This window comes from Pyrus communis, chromosome 17 (assembly GCF_041283825.1).
Source record: "Pyrus communis isolate YQ-2024b chromosome 17, ASM4128382v1, whole genome shotgun sequence".
In the NCBI taxonomy this organism is placed as follows: domain Eukaryota; kingdom Viridiplantae; phylum Streptophyta; class Magnoliopsida; order Rosales; family Rosaceae; genus Pyrus; species Pyrus communis.
The window spans coordinates 6,983,469-7,004,412 of record NC_142581.1 but is presented as its reverse complement, the minus strand read 5'-3'; the positions used below and the strand labels follow the sequence as shown (position 1 = coordinate 7,004,412).

At 38.0% G+C, this 20,944-nt stretch overlaps 4 protein-coding genes and 1 long non-coding RNA gene across 7 annotated transcripts; 3 read left to right on the top strand and 2 right to left on the bottom strand.

Annotated features, from left to right (window-relative positions):
* The first annotated feature begins 1,140 nt into the window (after positions 1 to 1,140).
* On the top strand, positions 1,141 to 4,665 carry LOC137707950 (chromatin remodeling protein EBS). 2 transcript variants are annotated; one of them, XM_068446899.2, is made up of 5 exons: positions 1,141 to 1,635; positions 1,962 to 2,304; positions 2,417 to 2,485; positions 3,574 to 3,712; positions 4,309 to 4,665. In XM_068446899.2, exons 1-5 carry the CDS (start codon positions 1,563 to 1,565, stop codon positions 4,333 to 4,335), a joined length of 651 nt encoding a protein of 216 aa, XP_068303000.1. In that variant the 5' UTR covers positions 1,141 to 1,562; the 3' UTR covers positions 4,336 to 4,665. The 2 variants fall into 2 exon arrangements, with proteins under 2 accessions (XP_068303000.1, XP_088545055.1); XM_088688929.1 differs by having other exon boundaries at positions 1,165 to 1,635; positions 1,891 to 2,304.
* A 1,505-nt stretch (positions 4,666 to 6,170) lies between these two features.
* On the top strand, positions 6,171 to 9,942 carry LOC137708624 (serine/threonine protein phosphatase 2A 59 kDa regulatory subunit B' gamma isoform). Its single transcript, XM_068447741.2, has 2 exons — positions 6,171 to 8,114; positions 9,071 to 9,942. The coding sequence occupies exons 1-2, from the start codon at positions 6,879 to 6,881 to the stop codon at positions 9,458 to 9,460; spliced, it is 1,626 nt and encodes a 541-aa protein (XP_068303842.2). The 5' UTR covers positions 6,171 to 6,878; the 3' UTR covers positions 9,461 to 9,942.
* Positions 9,943 to 10,069: 127 nt separating this feature from the next.
* Positions 10,070 to 11,677, bottom strand: LOC137708625 (uncharacterized). Of its 2 annotated transcripts, none has more exons than XM_068447742.2 (2): positions 11,553 to 11,677; positions 10,070 to 10,597 (listed from the first exon to the last, which is right to left on the bottom strand). In XM_068447742.2, exon 2 carries the CDS (start codon positions 10,570 to 10,572, stop codon positions 10,168 to 10,170), a length of 405 nt encoding a protein of 134 aa, XP_068303843.2. In that variant the 5' UTR covers positions 10,573 to 10,597; positions 11,553 to 11,677; the 3' UTR covers positions 10,070 to 10,167. The 2 variants fall into 2 exon arrangements, with proteins under 2 accessions (XP_068303843.2, XP_088545056.1); XM_088688930.1 differs by having other exon boundaries at positions 10,070 to 10,600; positions 11,553 to 11,644.
* Positions 11,678 to 12,935: 1,258 nt separating this feature from the next.
* Positions 12,936 to 16,021, bottom strand: LOC137708783 (coiled-coil protein). Its single transcript, XM_068447933.2, has 5 exons — positions 14,673 to 16,021; positions 14,213 to 14,337; positions 13,696 to 13,787; positions 13,464 to 13,550; positions 12,936 to 13,360 (listed from the first exon to the last, which is right to left on the bottom strand). The coding sequence occupies exons 1-5, from the start codon at positions 15,026 to 15,028 to the stop codon at positions 13,253 to 13,255; spliced, it is 768 nt and encodes a 255-aa protein (XP_068304034.2). The 5' UTR covers positions 15,029 to 16,021; the 3' UTR covers positions 12,936 to 13,252.
* A 1,960-nt stretch (positions 16,022 to 17,981) lies between these two features.
* Positions 17,982 to 20,457, top strand: LOC148689339 (uncharacterized). Its single transcript, XR_015958385.1, has 3 exons — positions 17,982 to 18,216; positions 18,335 to 18,410; positions 20,324 to 20,457. It is a non-coding gene; the product is annotated as an uncharacterized LOC148689339 (long non-coding RNA).
* Positions 20,458 to 20,944: the final 487 nt, after the last annotated feature.

Below are 20,944 nucleotides of genomic sequence, written 5' to 3'. Positions count from 1 at the left end.
TCGTGCTAGGTAGATATGAGAATATACATATAAGGCTTACAAGATGCACTCCATTTGGCGATATGGGATGTTACAATCTACCCCCCTTAGGGGCCCGACGTCCTTGTCGGCACACTTCCGACCAGGGATTGGCTCTGATACCAAATTGTCACATTCTGGCCCGGGGGGGACCACTTCCCAGGCCCGACTCCACCGTAGCACGATATTGTCCGCTTTGGGCCCCCAACACACCCTCATAGTTTTGTTTCTGGGAACTCACACGAGAACTTCCCAGTGGGTCACCCATCATGGGATTGCACTCGCGCGTTACTGGCTTAACTTCGGAGTTCCGATGGAACCCGAAGCCAGTGAGCTCCCAAAAGACCTCGTGCTAGGTAGAGATGGAAATATACATATAAGGCTTAGAAGATGCATTCCCCTGGGCGATGTGGGATGTTACATAAGACCTCTCACTTACAAGTGAAAAAGAATACCACTAGACTGTAGTACTAAGTAACAAACACTAAAATCTAAATTTGAATCTAATAAATTTTGTATTTATCTGGTTTGAAGTGAAATTTGACCTTCAAGCTAAATACAAGAATAGAAAACTGTAAGATTGAAAACCTATCTTATGTTAATTTTTTTTAAAACAAATGATATTATCTACACTAAGAGGAGGATGTGATCTTAAGTTATTTTTAGAAAAGCTCTCAAGTTCAAACTCATCATTTTATTTTGATAAAAAGATAGCGTCATAATATTACGATCTAGTAATATTCATTTTTATTTGTATGGGCGAGGTTACAAATTCAACTCACATGAATGACTACGACGTATTATATTTGTGTTGAGTTAATACATAGTGAGTGGTTGCCTGTCGTAAATAAAAGGTCATAAAGCCAACTCGCATCAATATCATTGTATTAAGAAGGATAGTAATGACCGTTGATACGTGCGTTATGGAACTTTTTTAGTGCGTGTATGATCGACGCATTGAAGACTTGCATCTATGTGTTGAGAGTTGGGGGTTAGCTATTTATGCACACATGAGTGACTTGTTGAGAGCATACTTTGAATGACCGGTTTGCATCAACGCTTGACAGCCAGCGGACGATTGTCAATGACATCACTCTTAGTAAGAAAGAAAAATAGTAGCAAAGACATAATTTTGTTTTAGTAATATAGAATGGGCATCAAGGTATGCAAGAATGGATGATGATGGTGGTGATGAATGAATGATACATGATGCTGTTGGCATCCATTCTGTTCATCCTCGCAATCCGTCCACGCAAAAGAGCTCTCTCTCTCTCTCTCTCTCTCTCTCTCTCTCTCTCTCTCCGACCAAATCTTCTCCTCCCCTCTTTCCCCGTTGGTCCAAACCTTCTAATTTCTAGGGTTTCCGTTTACGCCATTAAACCATCTAAAGCCCTCCATCTAATCCACAAAACCCTAATATAAATTCCTCACTTAGCTACAACAATCTCGCCTCATTTTTCTCACATTTTCCCCAAATCCAGCTGCCCTGTCTCCGCCGCCATCCGCGTGTCTGAAATCGCAGAAGTTGCAGTCGCTCAACATTCATGGCCAAGACCAAACCTGGAAAAAAGGACCTTGACTCTTACACCATCAAGGGCACCAACAAAATCGTTCGACGTAACTATCCTCTCTCTCTCTCTCTGTGAAAAAAAAACCAAAATTTATTCTCCAATTTTAGCTTCTAAAAACCCGAATTTAAAAAAAAAAAAAATTAAATCTATGTTTTCGATAGCTAAATTTTCGATCTTTACATATATACATGAGGTTATCTGTAAAACCCAGGTTCAAAATTTCAATTTCGAGCTCGGAAATCCAAGACTTGTCATAGTTTTTCAAATATTGGTGTTAAAGACTCGATTTTTTGTTAAACAGTTTGTGAAGTTAAGTTGGTGTTTCTCTGCTATGTGCGGCATTGATATTTCTATTGATTTTGTGCTGGCCAGCTGGTGATTGTGTGTTAATGCGGCCGTCAGACACTGATAAGCCTCCGTATGTGGCACGCGTGGAGAAGCTCGAAGCTGACCACCGCAACAATGTGAAGGTTCGGATTCGATGGTATTATCGGCCTGAGGAATCGATTGGAGGTAGAAGACAGTTCCATGGGGCCAAGGAGCTGTTTTTATCAGACCACTATGATGTGCAGAGTGCACATACTATCGAAGGGAAGTGTACAGTGCACTCCTTCAAGAACTACACTAAGCTTGAGAATGTGGGAGCTGAGGATTACTTCTGTAGGTTTGAGTACAAGGCTTCCACTGGAGGGTTCACACCGGACCGCGTGGCTGTGTAAGCAATGTGTTCTTTTTGTGATGATGATTGCGCACAGAAACACACATGTAATATTTGATTGGTGATCATTGGTTTTTGAAATTATGCTGTTCTGGTTATTGTTTTGAAGGTATTGTAAATGTGAGATGCCATACAATCCGGACGACCTTATGGTGCAATGCGAGGGATGCAAGGACTGGTAAATGCACACCACTCCCTTGTTTTGTGCTTGGTATTGTTCATCCATTTCAAAGTTTGTATGCATTTTGTTTCACTAAACATCGGATCTTTATGCATTTTTCTTTTTAGAAGCTCTCTTGATTAGTGGTTGTTAGAATAGAAAATGGAAATTGTGACTGCTAGTGCCATATGATTCCATTTGTAGAAGGTGATGATTGTTAAATTCATTTACTACTTAGGTGTTGCAGATGATGAAGTGTTTGTCAAATTTTCAGATTGCTCAATTGCAAACACATTTAATTTATTTATCATATGGGAGTTAGTGAAGCATGTGGAATGGTATATGAAGAGTTTTAATTCATAGTAATTCGGGTATTTTTGACCATATTTGGGTTTCAGACCATATACACTGGCTCAATCTCAGTAATCCTCATCACTTGGAATTTATTTCTCTTTTCTTAACCGATGTGTAATGTGAGTGGGGGCTCATTTCCTTTTGTACCTTATTTCCGGTAATATCAGACCTTCTAATTTGCGGAATTTAAGGAAATAAATATCTGCTTATGCTTAACATAGTATGTGTCTACTGCACAAGGTCTTCTTTTGGTTTATTAAGTTTGATAGTTATTTGGTGGATGCTTGAGGACTTGATCGTAGGAAGGTATTAAATCTGATCGTAATGGATATTATTCTTGTGTTTTGGAATATGGAACTGTTGTGGAAATAATATGACAATATCTATATCAACAGAAATTGGATTGAAAATTGAACTGGTCCCATATGATTCTCTTTTTTTTGTTTTTAAGCTTTACTTACAATACTTTTGTATGAGCCTGTCATATTACTCGAGCAATATAAGATCAGATGAAGTGCACTGTGAACAAAATAGTAGTTGGTTGCTGTTAAGCAACTCTTCAAAGATAGTGGAATATTTATTTTTGATAGGTGGATTTTAGGTCCATGATCTATCCAATGGAGTTTTTTACTGTCTCAATGCCTTTGCCTCGACAACATTATTAAGTGTTGGTGTTTTCAATTAAACTAACAATGGCATTGTATACATGGTAATAACAGATATGCTTCGTGTTTTGAATTCATATTTTGCAGGTTTCATCCCTCGTGTATGGGTATGACAATTGAAGATGCAAAAAAGTTGGAGCACTTTTTATGTTCTGACTGCTCATCTGATGATGATGCCAAAAGATCCTTGAACACATTTCCAGTATCACCATCTGTTGAGGCTAAGGTAAGAAATCTGTGTGTTCTATTTATCCAATTTCAAAAGGTTCTTGAATGCATCGAAGTAACACCATTTGTCCAGACTAAGAGAATTTGTGTGTCTTTGTTTCTTTTGTCACTATTTTACTCGAAGAATTATGGCGAATCTTTATGACTTAAATTCCTTGTCAGTATTTATTCCTTAGTTAATGCAGATTGAAAATTGGTATGCTGGAGACGTTGTCTTTACCTAAAACACTTGGTTTTCCTTAACCAACATCGTTAGATGATTTAATGACAACCTATGGAATAATAGCGGATAAGGAAAACTTTAAAAGTTTTGAGAGAAAGAGAGAGAGAGAGAGAGAGAGAGAGAGAGGTCTTATGGATAGTGATTATGATACCGTGTTAACTAGTGGAATTAATTTTAGGCAATGCTGTTTAAGTGGCACGTTATTATAGTTCTCCGAAGCCTTAACCAGAGCATTAAGTAAACGGTTTTGACTGTTTCTGATGTCATTTTGTTGAGCTCATATCAACATCATCCTATTGCTTTCCTTGCTTCAGTGAAGGATCATGTCTTGTTAACAATGATATTGTGTTCTGTTTTGAATTTTGTTCTAGGCGGAGCCAAAGCGCAGGAAGAGGTGACCTGTTGATTCAGATGCTTGGTGAGGAGGTATCCAGACTTCTTTGGCATTAGCTCCTGTGTTGTGTGTTGTGGAAATGTACAGTGCAGAGAAGATACTGTGCTTGCACAATCCAAAGGCTTTTTTTAGTTTTTGAATGTTTGTATGTGTGCTAGACTTAGGCAATGACTTTGTGTTCTGTGTTGCCCTTGCAAGACATGAAAATCATATTTGAGCACAGAGCAAATGAGAACACATCAAACCAAACATTTAGGAGGAACTTTGGATTTGTGGTGATGTGTTTATTGCTGGCATTACTTAGTACTGCATGCAATGGCAACTGTTTTGGTTTCTTGTGTTTTTTAATCCCCCCCCCTCCCCCTGGTTTTTCACTGTCTTTTCTGTCTTTGGGCATGAGAAAGAGTAAGGCTGCATATGTTGATCACAGGCTCGGTGAGTGCAGTTTCAGGAGTAACTGGAACAACCCCGTTTGGCGTAACTGGTGGGTTTTGTCTTTGTAAACACTCAGTTGCCACTGGGTTGGTCTTACTGGCTGGTGGAGCTGGGCTCCATTCCATCAGACTGCTTTTCTCCCTGCCTCGTGCTATTTTTCCCACAGGATCGACCATCAACAAAGACATGTGAATGTACCTCCGGTTTGAGGATCATGTATTGTCATTATCATAACTGCGGGTTTTGTCGACCTCTATGATTAACTGGTGCTGTATGTTATTTGTGCATGTCAGACGGGTTTTGTCGATCTCTATGATTAACTGGTGCTGTATGTTATTTGTGCATGTCAGGTTTTTGAAGAATCGTATTTTCCGGATTCGCGTCGAGTCACATCTTTTGGTACAAATCTCTAGCCTTTAGTATTACCATGTTTTAGCACCATGGTACCCATATTCACCTAAAATCTCTCTCTCTCTCTCTCTCTCTCTCTCTCTCTCCCCAAATAGAAGACAGTCGTGAGATGTCTAAGAGGGCATCTTGATCTAACTTGGCCAGCAAAGCTGATGATTAAGTCTCTTATCTTGCCCAATCAAGCTATATATATATACCCTGTTTATACTAAATAATTGTTCATTGTACTCAAACTAACAAGTTATGTTGGTTTTAATGTTCGTCTTTTGACTACTAATTTGTTAGACCTAACTTTTTCTTTTGCATTTTCCCAAATATTTGTTTAAGAAAAATGAAAAAGAAATTGGTAACTTAAAAACTGGGGAATCCTTGAAAAGTAGAAATAGTTAGATAAAAAAAGTACGAGGATGAGGTATAAATTCCACATCTTTCAACGCAAAATTGATGAGATGGTGGAAAATATGTGGTGGTGGAACTCACTGACTTTCATGCCATGCAATCTCCCCTTTCCATTAGCGCAATCTTGTGCACTTTTGCAGCTTGTATTATTTGAAAAAGTGATTCACTTTTACTCACATACATGTGATTATTTCAACTATTTGGGGGCAATAGTTTCTTGGTTTGTATAAGACATTTGTTCATGTCGCTATATCTCGGAGAAAAAACGTTTGATGGAATAATTTCTTAGATGTATTGTCGCATCCCCAAGGATTGGGTACACTTTTTACAAGTCAGTGGAAATACATGATAAGAGTCTTTTACCTCGTTTAATCTAGTTAGACCGTATGATGGTAACAAGATTTTCGTTCGACCACTTCATATTAAATCTCTACATCCAACTTGTCTTTGACGAGAACGACTTAGGTTAGAGTTTTTGATCACTTTATTTGTAGGATAACTCTCGCAAAAATATAAGATCTCCTACTTTTGTTCCACTCTACTTCATCATTTTGAGTTGTCATAACCAAACAATCATACCGAAATTATTCTCGCCATTTTATTCTTTCACTTTATAAAAAAAATAATTTTTTTCTTCAATTTTTAGACAGAATAATTTAAAATACAGGTTAAACGGTTAATGGACGTTTGTGTAAATGGCGACAAAATAAGCCACGCGTTCCCAATTTCCTTGGTTTTTCTTCGACTTTCGTTTTCTCCATCGAAATGTAGAGGCTCCAGCTCCACTGTATTTAGTAACCAGACAATTTCCTTTCCATTTTTTTAAATTCAAACTTTTGATTCTTTTCGCTTTAGCCTTTTGCCTCTCTCTCTTCAAATTAAGTGCCCAATTAGATTTAATTAGGGTTTTGTCAAGCTGAAGACCCGACTTCCAGACTTCCTGCTCGGATTTTTCTAGGTCTTCCTTCACATTTTCTGTCGTTTTCTCGCACTTTCTCGGATCCCTTTGCTTACGCAGTCGATGTAAGTCAATTTCAATTGCGTATCTCGTCAATTTATTCAAAACCTACAACTTTTTTTTTTTCCTTCAATTTGAATTCTTTGTCAGAAATGATGAGGATTTGGTGCCCGGTAGAATCTTCTAGGGCAAGGGCATGTTCCTCGGTTTTAATTTCATCTGTCCATAAATTGTGACTTTTCTTGTGGATTGGATTGTTGGGTTTTGAGAATGCAAATTATTCGAATTGGTTCTGAAAGCTTGATTAGTGTTTACAGAAGTTGAGAGTCAAGGGTTTTGTAGATATGATAAAAAATATATTGGGTAAAATACCTCGGAAACCATCGAAATCATCGCAAAGCGATGCGTATAGTGACGGAGGGGCCAATGGGAATCGCCCCAATCCATCCCACAACTCAAAATCGAGCTCTTCTTCGTCAAAGTCTTCGAATTTGGGTTCAGGCAATTCGCGTTCGAGCAATGGGACTCTTACCTCACACTCCTCGAACGCAGTTAAATCAAATCACTCGAAGAAATCAGCTCCCATTGCAACCCAAGTAGGTCCATTGTTTTCTTTGGGTGCATATGAGCCTCTGCCGAGTTTCAGGGACGTTCCAAGTTCAGAAAGGCAGAATCATTTTATTAAGAAGTTGAACATGTGTTGTGTTGTGTTTGATTTTAATGATCCCTCAAAGAATCTCAAGGAGAAGGACGTCAAGCGGCAGACTTTACTTGAACTTGTTGATTACATTTCATCAGTTACATCAAAGTTCAATGAGGTGGTAATGCAAGAGATTACAAAGATGGTGGCGACCAATCTGTTTCGTACATTTTCGTCTTCCAATCTTGATAACAAGGGTCCTGATATGTACGACCAAGACGAGGAGGACCAGATGTTGGATCCAGCTTGGCCTCATCTTCAGGTTGTGTATGAATTTCTATTAAGATTTGTGGCTTCGCCAGAGACCGATGCTAAGCTAGCTAAAAGATATATTGACCACTCGTTTGTGTTGAAGTTGCTTGGTTTGTTTGACTCTGAGGACCAAAGAGAGAGGGAATACTTAAAGACGATCCTCCATCGCATTTATGGGAAGTTCATGGTGCATCGACCATTCATTAGGAAATCCATCAACAACATCTTCTTTTGGTTCATTTTTGAGACCGAGAAGCACAATGGGATTGCGGAATTGCTTGAAATCTTAGGCAGCATAATCAATGGTTTTGCTTTGCCTTTGAAGGAAGAGCACAAGCTGTTCCTTGTTCGTGCCTTGATTCCTCTTCACAAGCCCAAGTGTGTATCTATGTACCATCAGCAACTCTCATATTGCATTAGTCAGTTTGTGGAGAAAGATGCCAAGTTGGCGGATACAGTGATTCGAGGACTGCTGAAGTATTGGCCCATAACTAATAGTTCAAAGGAAGTTATGTTCCTTGGTGAATTGGAAGAAGTTTTGGAAGCTACCCAGCCATCAGAGTTTCAGCGCTGCATGGTCCCCTTATTTCGTCAAATTGGTCACTGTCTCAACAGCTCACATTTTCAGGTACTTTTCAAATAATGTCTTTATCTTTTACTGGCTTCTTTTTACTACCATGTTAAGTGTCTATGTATATAGATACAGTGTGTACTGTTTTTATCAATTCTGTTTTATTCTTTGTTTTATTGTGTGCTTATACTTCTGATGGATGTCCATTTTCAATATCTTTCTTCCAGTGAAACGTTTTTAAACGTGATGTATTTTATAGATTCTCATATGGTTGTTGCCTTTTCAACTAGCCACCTAGTTGGTTTTATGAGATGTACTAGATATATGTTAAAGCTTGGGGCTTTTGATGTTTTGTTGGAGATTTTTGTCTTCAACAAATCTGTAAATATTCTGTTTCTTTGATTTCAAATCAAGTTTTTTGTGTACTTATTCACGAAATCTCTTTGCATTTTTTATCTCCACCACTTGGTTGAGTGACAATTATAGATTCCCGTTGTCAGAACTGTTGGGTTATTTCAGATTGTCGTTCAGGTTCATTGGAACTGAGGTGATGTGCTAGTTGTCAAAATTGGTTTGGACGAGTTGTCCAAGTTGCACCTTAATATAGTGGTGCATTAATGAACAAGTTCATATTTGCTTTACGAAGTTGTATAAGTTAAGATTTCCCTTGAGTTGGAGAGCAATATGGGTCCTGAATGGCTGTGGAAGTTTAGAAATCATTTGAAGTTGAGAACTTTAGGTGTTATTTGTTGGTAAGTTCTTGCTGGCGCACAATTTGGGAGGTAGATGGTGATAAGAATTTCTGCTGTTCATAGTGATCTGTGGGAATTCCTGACTTAAGCACCTTTTCTTACTTAGATACAGTGCACTTGGTTTTGGTATTAAGGAAACTTAACAGCAAATGGTTTTGGTGTGCAAGATTTGGTGTATATTCATTACTATGATGTGAAGTTTGTATTGTCACTTTTGTTTTACTTAACGCGAAGTTTTCTTAACTTGATTTCCATTGGCAGGTAGCTGAACGTGCATTGTTTTTGTGGAATAATGATCACATAAGAAATTTGATTACACAGAATCGCCAAGTGATTCTACCAATAATCTTCCCAGCTCTGGAGAAAAACACACAGAGTCATTGGAATCAAGCTGTTCAGAGTTTGACATTGAATGTGAAAAAGATATTCTCAGATGTTGATCAAGAACTCTTTGATGAGTGCTTAGTTGGCTTCCAAGAAGATGAATCCAAAGAGAGAGAAACACAAGAGAAACGTGAATCAACGTGGAAACGCTTAGAAGATGTGGCTGCTTCCAAGGCTTTGGGCAATGAGGCCGTGCTCGTCTCAAGATTTGCTTCCTCCGTTGCCACTGCTACTAACCCAAAGCCACAGGCATCTTCAGGTAGTTGAGTTGAGACCCTCGCAACTCACAGATTCTGTTTGCCTAATCAGTCATAATCGGAGGAAAGTGAGTTGGACCCAACCTCACTTCTCTTTGGCTTGTTGTAACTCTATGCTGATAAACGCGAAGGTCCTGTGGACTTCGCAATTGCTCCTAGGTCACTCTTTCCTTTTGTACCCTTCAGCCAGGGAGGTATGTAATATAAAGGATTTATTATAGGGATGAATGATTATTACTTACTAGAATTCATGATAAAATTTGCTGTGTAATGGTGAGAAAAGTTTACATTTTTCTGGTTCTGTTTCAACCCAAGCAACTTTTTTCTCTCGGAAATTGGTTGTAATCCTTAGTCCCGTGCTTGGTCAACTGTCACGGCCAACGGATTGCATTCCTAGAGCTGTAGGCTTGATACTTCTTTCGGAAATCTGTACTTTTATCATGCCAGAAATGGAAGATTTTGTTGTTCAATAAGAAATTATTCTATTCCGGATCTTCGTTGCTTTGGTTTCTGCTTTCTATTCTCTTATACTACGCTTCGCGCCAAATGGCGGAGATTTGCGGCCCAATGTTGTCCTCGGCGAAGCATAGTTTTGTGCATCAGGGATCGCCAGAAGAAATGTCAAAATCTTGTTTAAGCTGTCATGAACTTGATGCAGAAAAACATCTTTGCAGTTCATATGAAAATGGTACTATCAAAATACATTACGCAAGTCTACTAATCATCGCCAAAGGCTCGGAAACTGTAACGCTCTTGGTAAGGGCCGTTGAACCAGAGGTCAGCCTCCAACCACTTGGGATAACGAACAAGATCCCCAGCCACGAATTGCATGTACTGTTGGCTGCCTTCAGGCACGACTCTCACCTCTCCTTCCCACGGCAGCTTGCACTTGCCCGTCTTCCACATTGACCATCTGGAGACTCCAAGCTCCGCCAGTCTCTCCTGTGACACCTCTCTCTCCACTCTCACTCGGTACAATTCCTCCAGAGGTTTCTCTATCCGCGTTGCCTTCAATTTCATACCACGATGTTGCCCGTTAGTACTACTGCGCTCGCTCCAATCTTTGCCGCTTCTTCTGACCGAGATTGAGCAGAAAGTTGGGGCCATGATCACACTTGCCATGTTTACTGCAGTGGCTTATTCTGGCCTGCTAGGAGTTGAAAACAATGAGGCATTGCACAAGTATTCACCAAAGAGAAAAACCAACACCATGATCTCTGAATTTAACACAGGGGAGTGATTTTCACATTTGCGTTATCCCCCTGTGTACTCCTCCCCTTGTTCACGCCCCTTGATTCTTGTTTGATTTATTCGACCCAAATCCTCAAAAGAAAAAAGGGAGTGCCAGGGGAGAAGAAAAAGGAGTGAGAAATTGCTTCATGTAACTTATTCGCTCTAGGTAGCCAAATCCCAAATGCAAAGCAGTACAAATAACGACAGTGATGCTTCTTGATAGTATCAATTTAGCGGGAGAAATGACTTCCTCAAACGTCGACTATAACCCCTAACCTTCCAAGCTAACGATGCGGGTTCGATTCCCGCTACCCGCTTTTAGATTTTTTTTTGTTTTATAAAAAAAATTATGAATATAATTAATGCAATGCATCATTGACTTGAATACGGAATTCGCGGAATAAATGATTTCCGCACGCTCATTTTCTCCTTCTCCGTACCCATGTTTATTTTTTGTCCATGTTTCTACTTTGACTTGTTCAATCCAAAGACCGGAAATAAGTAAGAACGTGCATATGGAAAAAAAACATGTGCGCGGAAATCACTTCCATTTAACTTTTGCCCAGAAATTCTTAGTGAACTACTTGGACAAACTCCCTATATCCCTAACCTCACATTTCAAACAAATTATACATCTTTGACTCACAAATTGTTTTTTCTTACACCCAGCAAGCAAAAACCTTCAAAAAAATGAACCCAGCAAGGATTTATTGGGTCATCTAGTTCATACATATTTCTGAGTTTTCGAATCAAGATTTTCATCTCCTTTCCCACCCCCAAACGAGTGTAAGAGAACCCAGAAACCATTAGAGGATAAAGAAGCATGAATTTGGAAAGTAAATCAGCAGAAGCAAGTTATGGGATTTTACCTGTTGAAATTGAACCTTCAAATTCAGAGGAGAAGAGTGAGAGAGACTGTGCAGAAAGAGAGCTCTGAAGCTAAAACCCCTACACTCCAAGGTTTATCCAATACCCCAATTATTTGCTGCAGCTTACGAGGACTTTGATCGAGTCACTCGCCCGTGACCTGTTTGTCTCACCCACAGTTAACCGGTAACCGGATGTTTCCTTTACCTTGCTTTTCTTTTTCTTTTTAGGATAATGAAATGGGAAAAGAAGTTAGTTTTGTGTCCAGTCCTGGGACGGATAGATTTATTACGAGAGAATTTTCAATGTGCCTAAAACACGCGTTGGAAAACCACATTTCATAATATAATTAAGCATATTTTTAATTATATAATGGCATGTGGCTGGATATATTGAAATTTTTTCATTTTTGGAACGTCAAACGTCGGATGAGATGATATGCTTTAAGTGTGAGATGAGCAAGTGAGAGGAATTGGTTTCGTACATAGTTTTCAGAAGGTGATGGTGTTTCTTTTCTTCAGCTTCAATCCATAAATGGGTTGTTTCAGAGCACAAAGGAGGGCTCAGTACTTGCTCACGGAAGAAGTGCAAGAGCTCGAAATGCCTCTGCTCGCAGACTCAGTTCCCTCCCTCAACAACTCAGGTGCCCCTTTATTAAAGTTTCAAATTTCATTTATGTGTTTTGTGTATATTAGTCAGACTATAAAACAAACATTTATTGTCTGTTAAATAATCCACTGTGAATATGTTGTTGCTAATCTATCGATATTATAATCTCAAACAAAACATATTGACATTTTTTTTTATGAGGACACTGCTTGAATGAATCGTTCTTCATTCATGCAAATCATAATCTGAAATATTAGCAAAAACTTCATTAAAAACACGTAAAGATATATATTTTTTTTTTCACACGTCAAATTGTGACCGACAAAAATGTAGGAATTCCTTTCCTTTGATAATGTACATGCACGTTTTGTCTTCAGTTAAGGGCGGACGTCCTAAACAGGTACTTTATGCACGTAAAATTCTCGTCCTGAAAGCCTAAATAATTTATGGCGTAGAGGATACTGGAGAGTATATCAGTGAGTGGGGAAGTCAGTGGTGCTGGTGGATCATTCAAACGGTGGTGCTGGTGGATCATACTCGTTTAAATGTACTTTTAAAATGACTAAAAACATTTTTAGAGAAAATGTTTTTAGTTCCAAAAGCACTTTAAATGTTTTTTGTAAGACGCACCAATTATGTGCTTCTTTCAAGAAGCACTTTAAGTACTTTTCTAGAGAATTCACTTGCATCTTTACTGAAGATTGATTCTAAAAACATTTTCACCCAAAACGCTTTCAATCGTTTTAAAAGTACATCCAAACGAGCTGGACCAAGCATGATAACAATATTTTTTATAACAGTATTTTTGAACCATCATTTATCTTCGTGTCGATTGGATAGTGACTTTAATTACAAACCAAGGAGGAAAACAAGGCTTCTCAAACCAAAGAATACACACAGGCAACTAGTGTTTACTTATACAACACCATGCCCCCAAAAGGGAAGGCAGCTATTATTCATACAACACCTATTTCTATCATTTTCCTTTTTCTCCACCGGTCTGACCACTCTTCAAACTTCGTAGCCACAGCCATAAACACCACCAATAGGAACTATTTACATAGATTCAGACAAAAAATAAGCAATAATGTTGTTAATTGGATGTCTTTGGACCCAACACTTTAGTAAGCGCCTTAATAATTGGCTTCTCTTTTATATTTTCGTCCCTTTCCAAGCGCCATTTCTTTGACGTTTTTTCAGCCTGCATTTAGAAGCTCCGTGTTAGTTCATGTGCAAGTGAAACATTCAAGCAGAATTAGGTAAGAGAAAAGGAAATCCCATTCGAATGTTATGACTTGACATACCCAAGCTCTTAAGGGAGCTAGTTGCTCCTGAATCATCTCCAGTTTTGGCTCCATAAGGTCTCTCCCTTTTGTTCGGACGTCTTCACTCTGTTAATATAAATCACAGATTGATGTGAAATTGTCACCAAATAGTAAGACTGTCTTCGCAACTTTCATCAACACATCACAGCAAAAGGATCCCACGTGGTAATTACAAGATTTGGGTATCAAGACATAATATATTTGTACTTACATTTTGCAACTGTAATTTTGAGACAGCCATGCCTAATAGCAAGGTGGCACCACCAAATACTACTGCAGTTGCAACAGCAAATGCCTTCCCAACTACAGAGAAGCAGAAAATGCATCGCATTAAGACTTTAGACGGAAACCAAGCAAAGCTCGTGATTCTTACAAAAATATGAAAATATGCGCTCAGGATTGCATTTCAGGGTGCTAAGACAAGCAGCGGAGTGCGGGAATACAAACACAACATCAAAAATGGCAATTCACAATAAGTTCCCAAGATAATATCCAAAGATCATGCATAAAAAGGGTTGTTATTAGTAAGACCGATTCATATGTCAAATGGGGTTGAGCATTATAATAGATTTTAAGAAATACATATTTTCTTGAGCAAGAAACCTTCTTTCCTTTCCTATACTATCTTGACTGATCATTATTCCTTATGCCTTCACCCGACACGGCCATTATCCCTGTTTTATAAACTATCAGGTAACATACACATCTATAAATGAAAATGGATGTACTTTGAGTAAACCCTTCGGCTGCAGCCTTCAACTTTTCAGGATTAATGTGAGTAGCATGCCTGTCTTGACGCAACTCATTAGCCGTCGAGGCTGACAATGAGCTTTCTGATTCCGGCAGTTGCCACCTGCATTCAGCAATGCCCTACATTATATAAACTAGAACAATTCACCATTGGACAATTCCTCTCAAATTCAACACCCAATGTAGTATATACTAAATGCCCCTTCATATGCATTCCTCCCGGACAGTACTTGGTATTCCAATTCCCACGTGAATATGCACAATAAAGCTTCCAAATTTTGAGAATTCATAACAAAATTAAACAAATTTTGAGCATTCTGTAACAAACCAACAAAGTCAAATCCACCAAACAAATCCAAGAATCTTCAATTTCCCACATTTTCCCAAAGAACAAACACAAAATTGAACAATTGAGAAGTTAAAACAAAAAGGGCAAACCTTTTGGGGCCAAAAGTGACCTGGGGCAGCGACAGGTAAGCCCTCAGAGGGTTGAGAGCCTCGGCGGACACGAAATGGCCGTTCTTGGAATCGGATTCAAGAACCCATTTGGAGGCCGTGTCCAGAGACGACGTCGTTTCGGAGGGTTGGTGGAAGATCTTCGAGGGCAGAGAGTGCCTCAGGACCTCCGGAAGCACGTCGGCTTGCGATTCGTGCCCTGTCGCGGCGGAGGAAGCTTCGGTCGGCGATGATGGGAGCTTCTTTTTCTGAGATACGAGGCGGCCCACCGCCTGTTTCGATTCCTGGAGAAAATAGGCTCCCTCTTTCCCGGCTAGTCTTCCCGCGAGAAAGCTCATTTCTTTTTGGTTTCCAGTATCCTTGTGACTCGGATTTCTCACAGTTCACTCGGGCATGTAAATATGTTATGCTGCGTTTCTACTTTTTATCATATAGTTTGGTTTTTGCTTGCTAATCAAGTTTAAGGTTACTAATTTAAAATTAATCTTTTGCATTTTGGCATAAATCTCCATTATAATACCTTTTATTTAGAGTAAACAAAGTTGAATATCTCTTGAGTTTGAAGTACTTTGAGTTTGATTTTTATAAATTGATATCAAATTCACACAAGAAGTTGAAAATTTGAAAATTTGCGCTAAGTTGAAAATTTTGAGTTTAATTGTTATAAATTGATATCAAATTCACACAACAGGATGAAAAATTTGAATCCAATAAGTGCGACCTCAATTAGTGAGTGTGATAAAAGGTCTCATGAGTTTCATTCTTATAAAATATGAATTTGCAACTATTAGACTCACATCAATGCGAAATAAATCAAACTCGTATAATCATTGTAAAAGTCTAAAGATTCGTGTTGCGCATAAGGGTAATTTGTATAGTTTTTAGGGATTAAAAAAAAAAATCTAATGAAAAGAGCTTGAAAATTTTGAGTTTTAACGATAAGGACAAAATAAAGAGTAAAGTAAATAGTACCAATTTGACTTTTTAATGTAAAAATGTGGTTTTTCGTCAAAGTGAATAGTACCGAGAATTTTTTGTTGAAGTTCCCTAAAAAAACCCATTTATCAATATGAATCAATCTTTGTCAAATTTCTTTTGTGTAACCAGTGTTCTAAAACGCGGTCAAGGCGGCCGCCTAAGCGCTAGGCGTCAGACCGCCGCCGCGATTTTTCCAAAAACGTTTCAATAAATTAGCAAGGGTATTAGGCGGTGTCTAGGCGGCCGATTGGGCGGGCTCGGCGGTCTCTGCGGCGAACTAGGCAGTTCTGTCAAAAAATTACACATCGGTGTTTCACTACACAACGTAGAAGAGGAGGGCGACAACATAAAATCTGAGAGAGAGAGAGAGAGAGAGAGAGAGAGAGAGAGAGAGAGAGAGAGAGCGAGAGCGTGAGGGAAGAGAACGCGAGAGAGAAACCAGTAGAAGGAATAACAATGCAATTGTTGGAAAAAAAAAACGAAAAATTTGACCTAGTCTCTTCGGATTTCTTCGCCGGAGCCGGTAACGTTTTCGAGGATCTTTGCTGCGCTAGACTAGATTTTGGGAAATTTTGCAGGGCAAGAAGATGGGGAATTAGGTGGAGAAGACGATGGAGAAATAGGCAGAGCAATCAAAGAAGTGGAGGAAGACTGGAAGAGGAAATGGGACACCTCAAAGTAAAAGCCTCCCGATTTCCAAAGCGTCAAAACCAAACTCGCCTTATCTGATTAATTTCCACAAGTTATAAATTATAATAAAAACAATTACCCACTTCACTATTAAATAATATATTATGTAATTACTTGGAAGATTTATATATAGAGATCAAAACTTTAACTATATTTCAAGAACCTTCACTAGTTTTTAAACATGTCAATAAGAAACTTATTTTACACTTAAATAAACACATGTTAATTATATGTTTGCTCCCCATATTTTTATTATTGTCCAATACTTCATAATATATATGTCATTCTATTTTCTAGTTTATGATGAAATTATATATATTTTAAGTATAAACAAACACTTATTTACACGAAATACAATAGATTTACTTGAATCTGCCTAATTCATCTAGGCGCCTAGGCTCTAGGCCCCAATCCATCGCTCGACTAGCGCTTATCGTTTTTTATAACCTTGTGTGTAGCATAATGGTTTTTTTAATTAACGGGCTATTTTTATTCTTATGTTGTCATGGAAAGTCTTGTGTGTTTGGGAAGGGATGGTCTAATGATGTAATTGGCGTGTTGCTCACTATTTCTATTTACAAAATTCTTAATTTGTCTATACTAGGACAATCCAAATTGAAATTCTGAATCTACCACTATTTGTCACATCCTTATGAAATTATGGACCGCAATTATGGATAAGTTGAATTGTATATGTATTATTTATAAGATCAATTTCATAAGGTTAAAACTTGAACATTGAAACAAGAAGATGGTCAAGTGTAGCGGCTACTTTTGAATAAACTATAGTAAAGTTTTTTCTATCCCATCCATTGACCAGATCATTATAGCATTCTTCTTCACAGCAAGCAGATAAACAAATATCTCTTCATTCAGTCTTTTCTTGCTTGGGGGAGAAGATTGTTTCTTTTGCATTATTATTAAGTAATTGAAAAAAGTAGAAAAAAATATTCCACACACATTATTATTAAATAATTGAAAAAAGTAGAAAAAATATTTCACACAAGATGGTCATTAATTGTTTTTAAGAAAAATAATGATTGTTATCTACTTAGAATTTTATCGAGAAATCAAATCATTGAAACGTATACATAACAATTGAAAGGGGCTTATAAGTAGCTCAAATAGTTAAAAGCGCATTCACTCATGCATACTATCAACATGCCCCAGTATCTACATGGTTTCGTTTACTCACATATTCAAAGTTACTAAAATTGTACTAGAACAAAACATCCAGTAATAGGGTTTCTGAGGTTGGACTCGTGGGAATTTGGGAACACGCGTTTCTTTAACAAACACATACATGCATATACTAGAAGAAAACATGCCAAAGGGCACCATTTTTGGGACACCATTCACAATCTGTGTCTTTATGAAGGAGGGTTGCACCATTAAGTGTACATGGGGTGGCCTCAAAACTTGTCCCACTGAAAAACGGTGTCACCAATCTAATTTACAAACTAATTTTTTTAATTATTATAATCCTAGATAATGATAATTATTTTGTTTTTAACGGAACCAAAGCTAAACGCGGTGACAGTACTCGTGGAGTTCACATGGCTATATTTTGATATATTCAGCTACTACTTCACAGCTATTCAAGTTGATTTTACTTTAATACCTTACATATTTTAACTTTTAACTTGCAGTCTTGCACTTGTTATGCCCTTTTCAATCTTTTTGTTGTCTTAGATAATTTGTTCTAATTTTCTTTTCGAGAAGCTAAAAGCAAAGGCAATTTTTAAGTCTTTAAGTCTTTCCGACTGCTTTTCAGATGGTCATGCCATTATTTCTAAAACAAATAGTCTCTCTCTCATCCTCAATGGTTTATATAGATCTGGCGCCGACGACTAGAGAGGTGGTCGTTAAACTCACACTCCTGACTGGTCCAACTAGATCTGGATCGGTAGACGTTAAATATCTCTTTTGCGTTTCTAATTCCTTATTTTTATTTCTTGTTTATTTTTGGATTGCAGAAAGTTGATAGCAGATGTGGCCTAGTTGAAGTTGCAGAAATCGTCTATTTACGATGAAGAATCTAGATATGATCTGGTAACAATTCAAGAAATTAGTTCATCCCCTGTGTGTGTGTGTGTGTGTGTGTGTGTGTGTGTATGTGTACATATGTATTAGACCCAGTAATAGGGTTTCTGAGGTTTTACATCTCCCAAATACACAAAAGCCAAATAGTTGGTGCGTGGGACGACAAGTATTTGCTGGATTTTCCTTTTCACTTGAAATCCATCATGTTAGGCTAATTTTTTCAACTACGTAATAATTTCCTCAACTAAAAAATTAGTGCAAATTTTACACGCGCACATACACCAGATTCATATATATACACAGTAGTACATAAAGGCTCTGGTGGGGATGCCTTATGCGTAGCCAGTTGGTGCACTTACGCACCGTGGACCACACCCACCTCCCACAAGCTGCCTTACCTAAGCTATTCCTCCATCTGCATTTAGTTAATTAAGTCCAAGGAGTCCAGCGAATTTCTACATTCACGGTTAGAAAATAATTGAATTCGGGAAATCTTGAAAACTGGACCGAATTTGAACGTGTTTAAGACTTATAAGTTATAACCTAGTTTTCAGCTTCCATGGAGGCTCGATTACTGATCGAGGGGTCTCGAGAGGGCTTGAGCATTTGTGTCAATTATATTTTGAAGATAAAAAGCATTACACTTCTACATTCATGGTTAGGACAGTTAAATTCGGAAATTTTGGATCTGTATGTTCAATTTAACCTAATTCATTGGCTTTTGAGGAGGTCCGAGCACTGATTGAGGGGTTTCGAGAACGCTATAAACATTAAACATTCATATCGGATTTGAGATTTCTAAAGTACTACTATGACAACTTGACAAGGCTGTAAATAGATAACCCTCAACTGCATTTGGTGCACCTGAGTTATGTAGGGTTTGTGGACCTAAAGATTCAACATATATTCCATTACATCTGAAAGGAGGGGTAAGTAAGGGGTATCCCTCTTCTTAATTGTATGGTAGTTGTATGAAGTAATGGTTATTTACACTCTGCATTCAAATTTGGGTTCTAAAAAAGCTCAGAAACAGCCCGCACAGCAGGCACACTCAATTAGACCATACCCATTTTATAATATCATCTTGTATTTTTTGCATATGCTCAAATTCCAATGGTGATCCTGGCACACATATGTATGTACATATATATATATTGATTTCCACACTTTGTTTTCTCTCTCTGTATTCGTATCATTGTTTCTGTGTTAATTTCTTTGATTTATTCAGTCAAATCCTAAAAAAACAAGAAGAAGAACAAGAGTGAAAAAATCAAGAATATGCTTGCTTCATATGAAGCCTTATATTTGGTGTGGTGCAACTACCACGAAAACCCAGAAGATTGAATAAGATGGAAATTTGAATATTCTATACTTATGGGTGTGGAAGTCACTCAAGTCGTCTGCGTTTTTCAAAGATGGATGGACTTGTGAAACCAAATTCTTCTCATTGGCAGGCCAAAGCTGCATCCCATTTGAGTTCCCAAAATGCAAACATGAAATTATATATGCATGCAGTAGCTATTTCAGGTAGAGCCAAAACAAGCCAAAAGAAAAATTATTTAATTAAATAATTCATAAGAAAATACAATCTGAAAGAAAAGAAAAACAAATAACAGTCAAACAAGACTATATGAATCAAACTCTTACATGGTTTTCTTCAAAACCTTCACAATCACCTTCTGTACAATATCTCTACGAATGGAGCTTCAAAATTCAAGGCTTGCTGTGATATGATCATCATTTGGTATATAGAAATCTCCAACTATATATGTTCAAGCTAACTACTAATTAACTACACATCGTGAAGCATATATCTTTTGTAAATACAAATTAATTAAACAAGCTAGCTAGATAAATATTTGTGTTTATCTGGAAATGGGAGTTCTTAAAAAACTTGAAAGATCATCGCTTGTTGTGTAAAGGGTTTGATCCCGTCGGAACCTTTCGCTTCTCGGACTCGAAATTTCTGGCTTGATGATCTCTGGTAGAGGGAGCACTAGTCACTGATGTCCTGAAAACTTGTTGGCTTCTTGCCGAAGACGGGCTCGGGAAGCTTGTCCGAATGGCATGAGTTCTCGGAGCAAAGAAGAGGATCAGCAGAGCGAAAAGGAGGCAGATTTGAAAGCGATTCATGCTGTGAATATTTGAAGAAAAATGTGAGAGAGAGTGATCAGAAAAGGCACGGTGAAATGGCATGGCCAGGTGGTCAATTTATATTTATACATGGACATGGTCTGTCCTTTATTCTTGTTTTGTGCTTGCTGTATTTTTACGCAAATTAACAATTACAATCTGAAGTATTGGGCGACTTTTTTTTTATTTTTTATATCAAAATACAAGAAAATTATAGAACAAATCAGGTGAATGAACGGTTGGATTTAAAGTCAAGTATCCCAGTGCATAGATCATACATGTTACTACAACCGTCCGTTTGGTGATGGTCATCCACTGGTGTACAATTATGGGATCAAGTGAGGACTACAATGACGGTTAGGGGCGGTGGTGTGGTAATAATTCAATTAGGAGCCCTTTCAATTAGACAG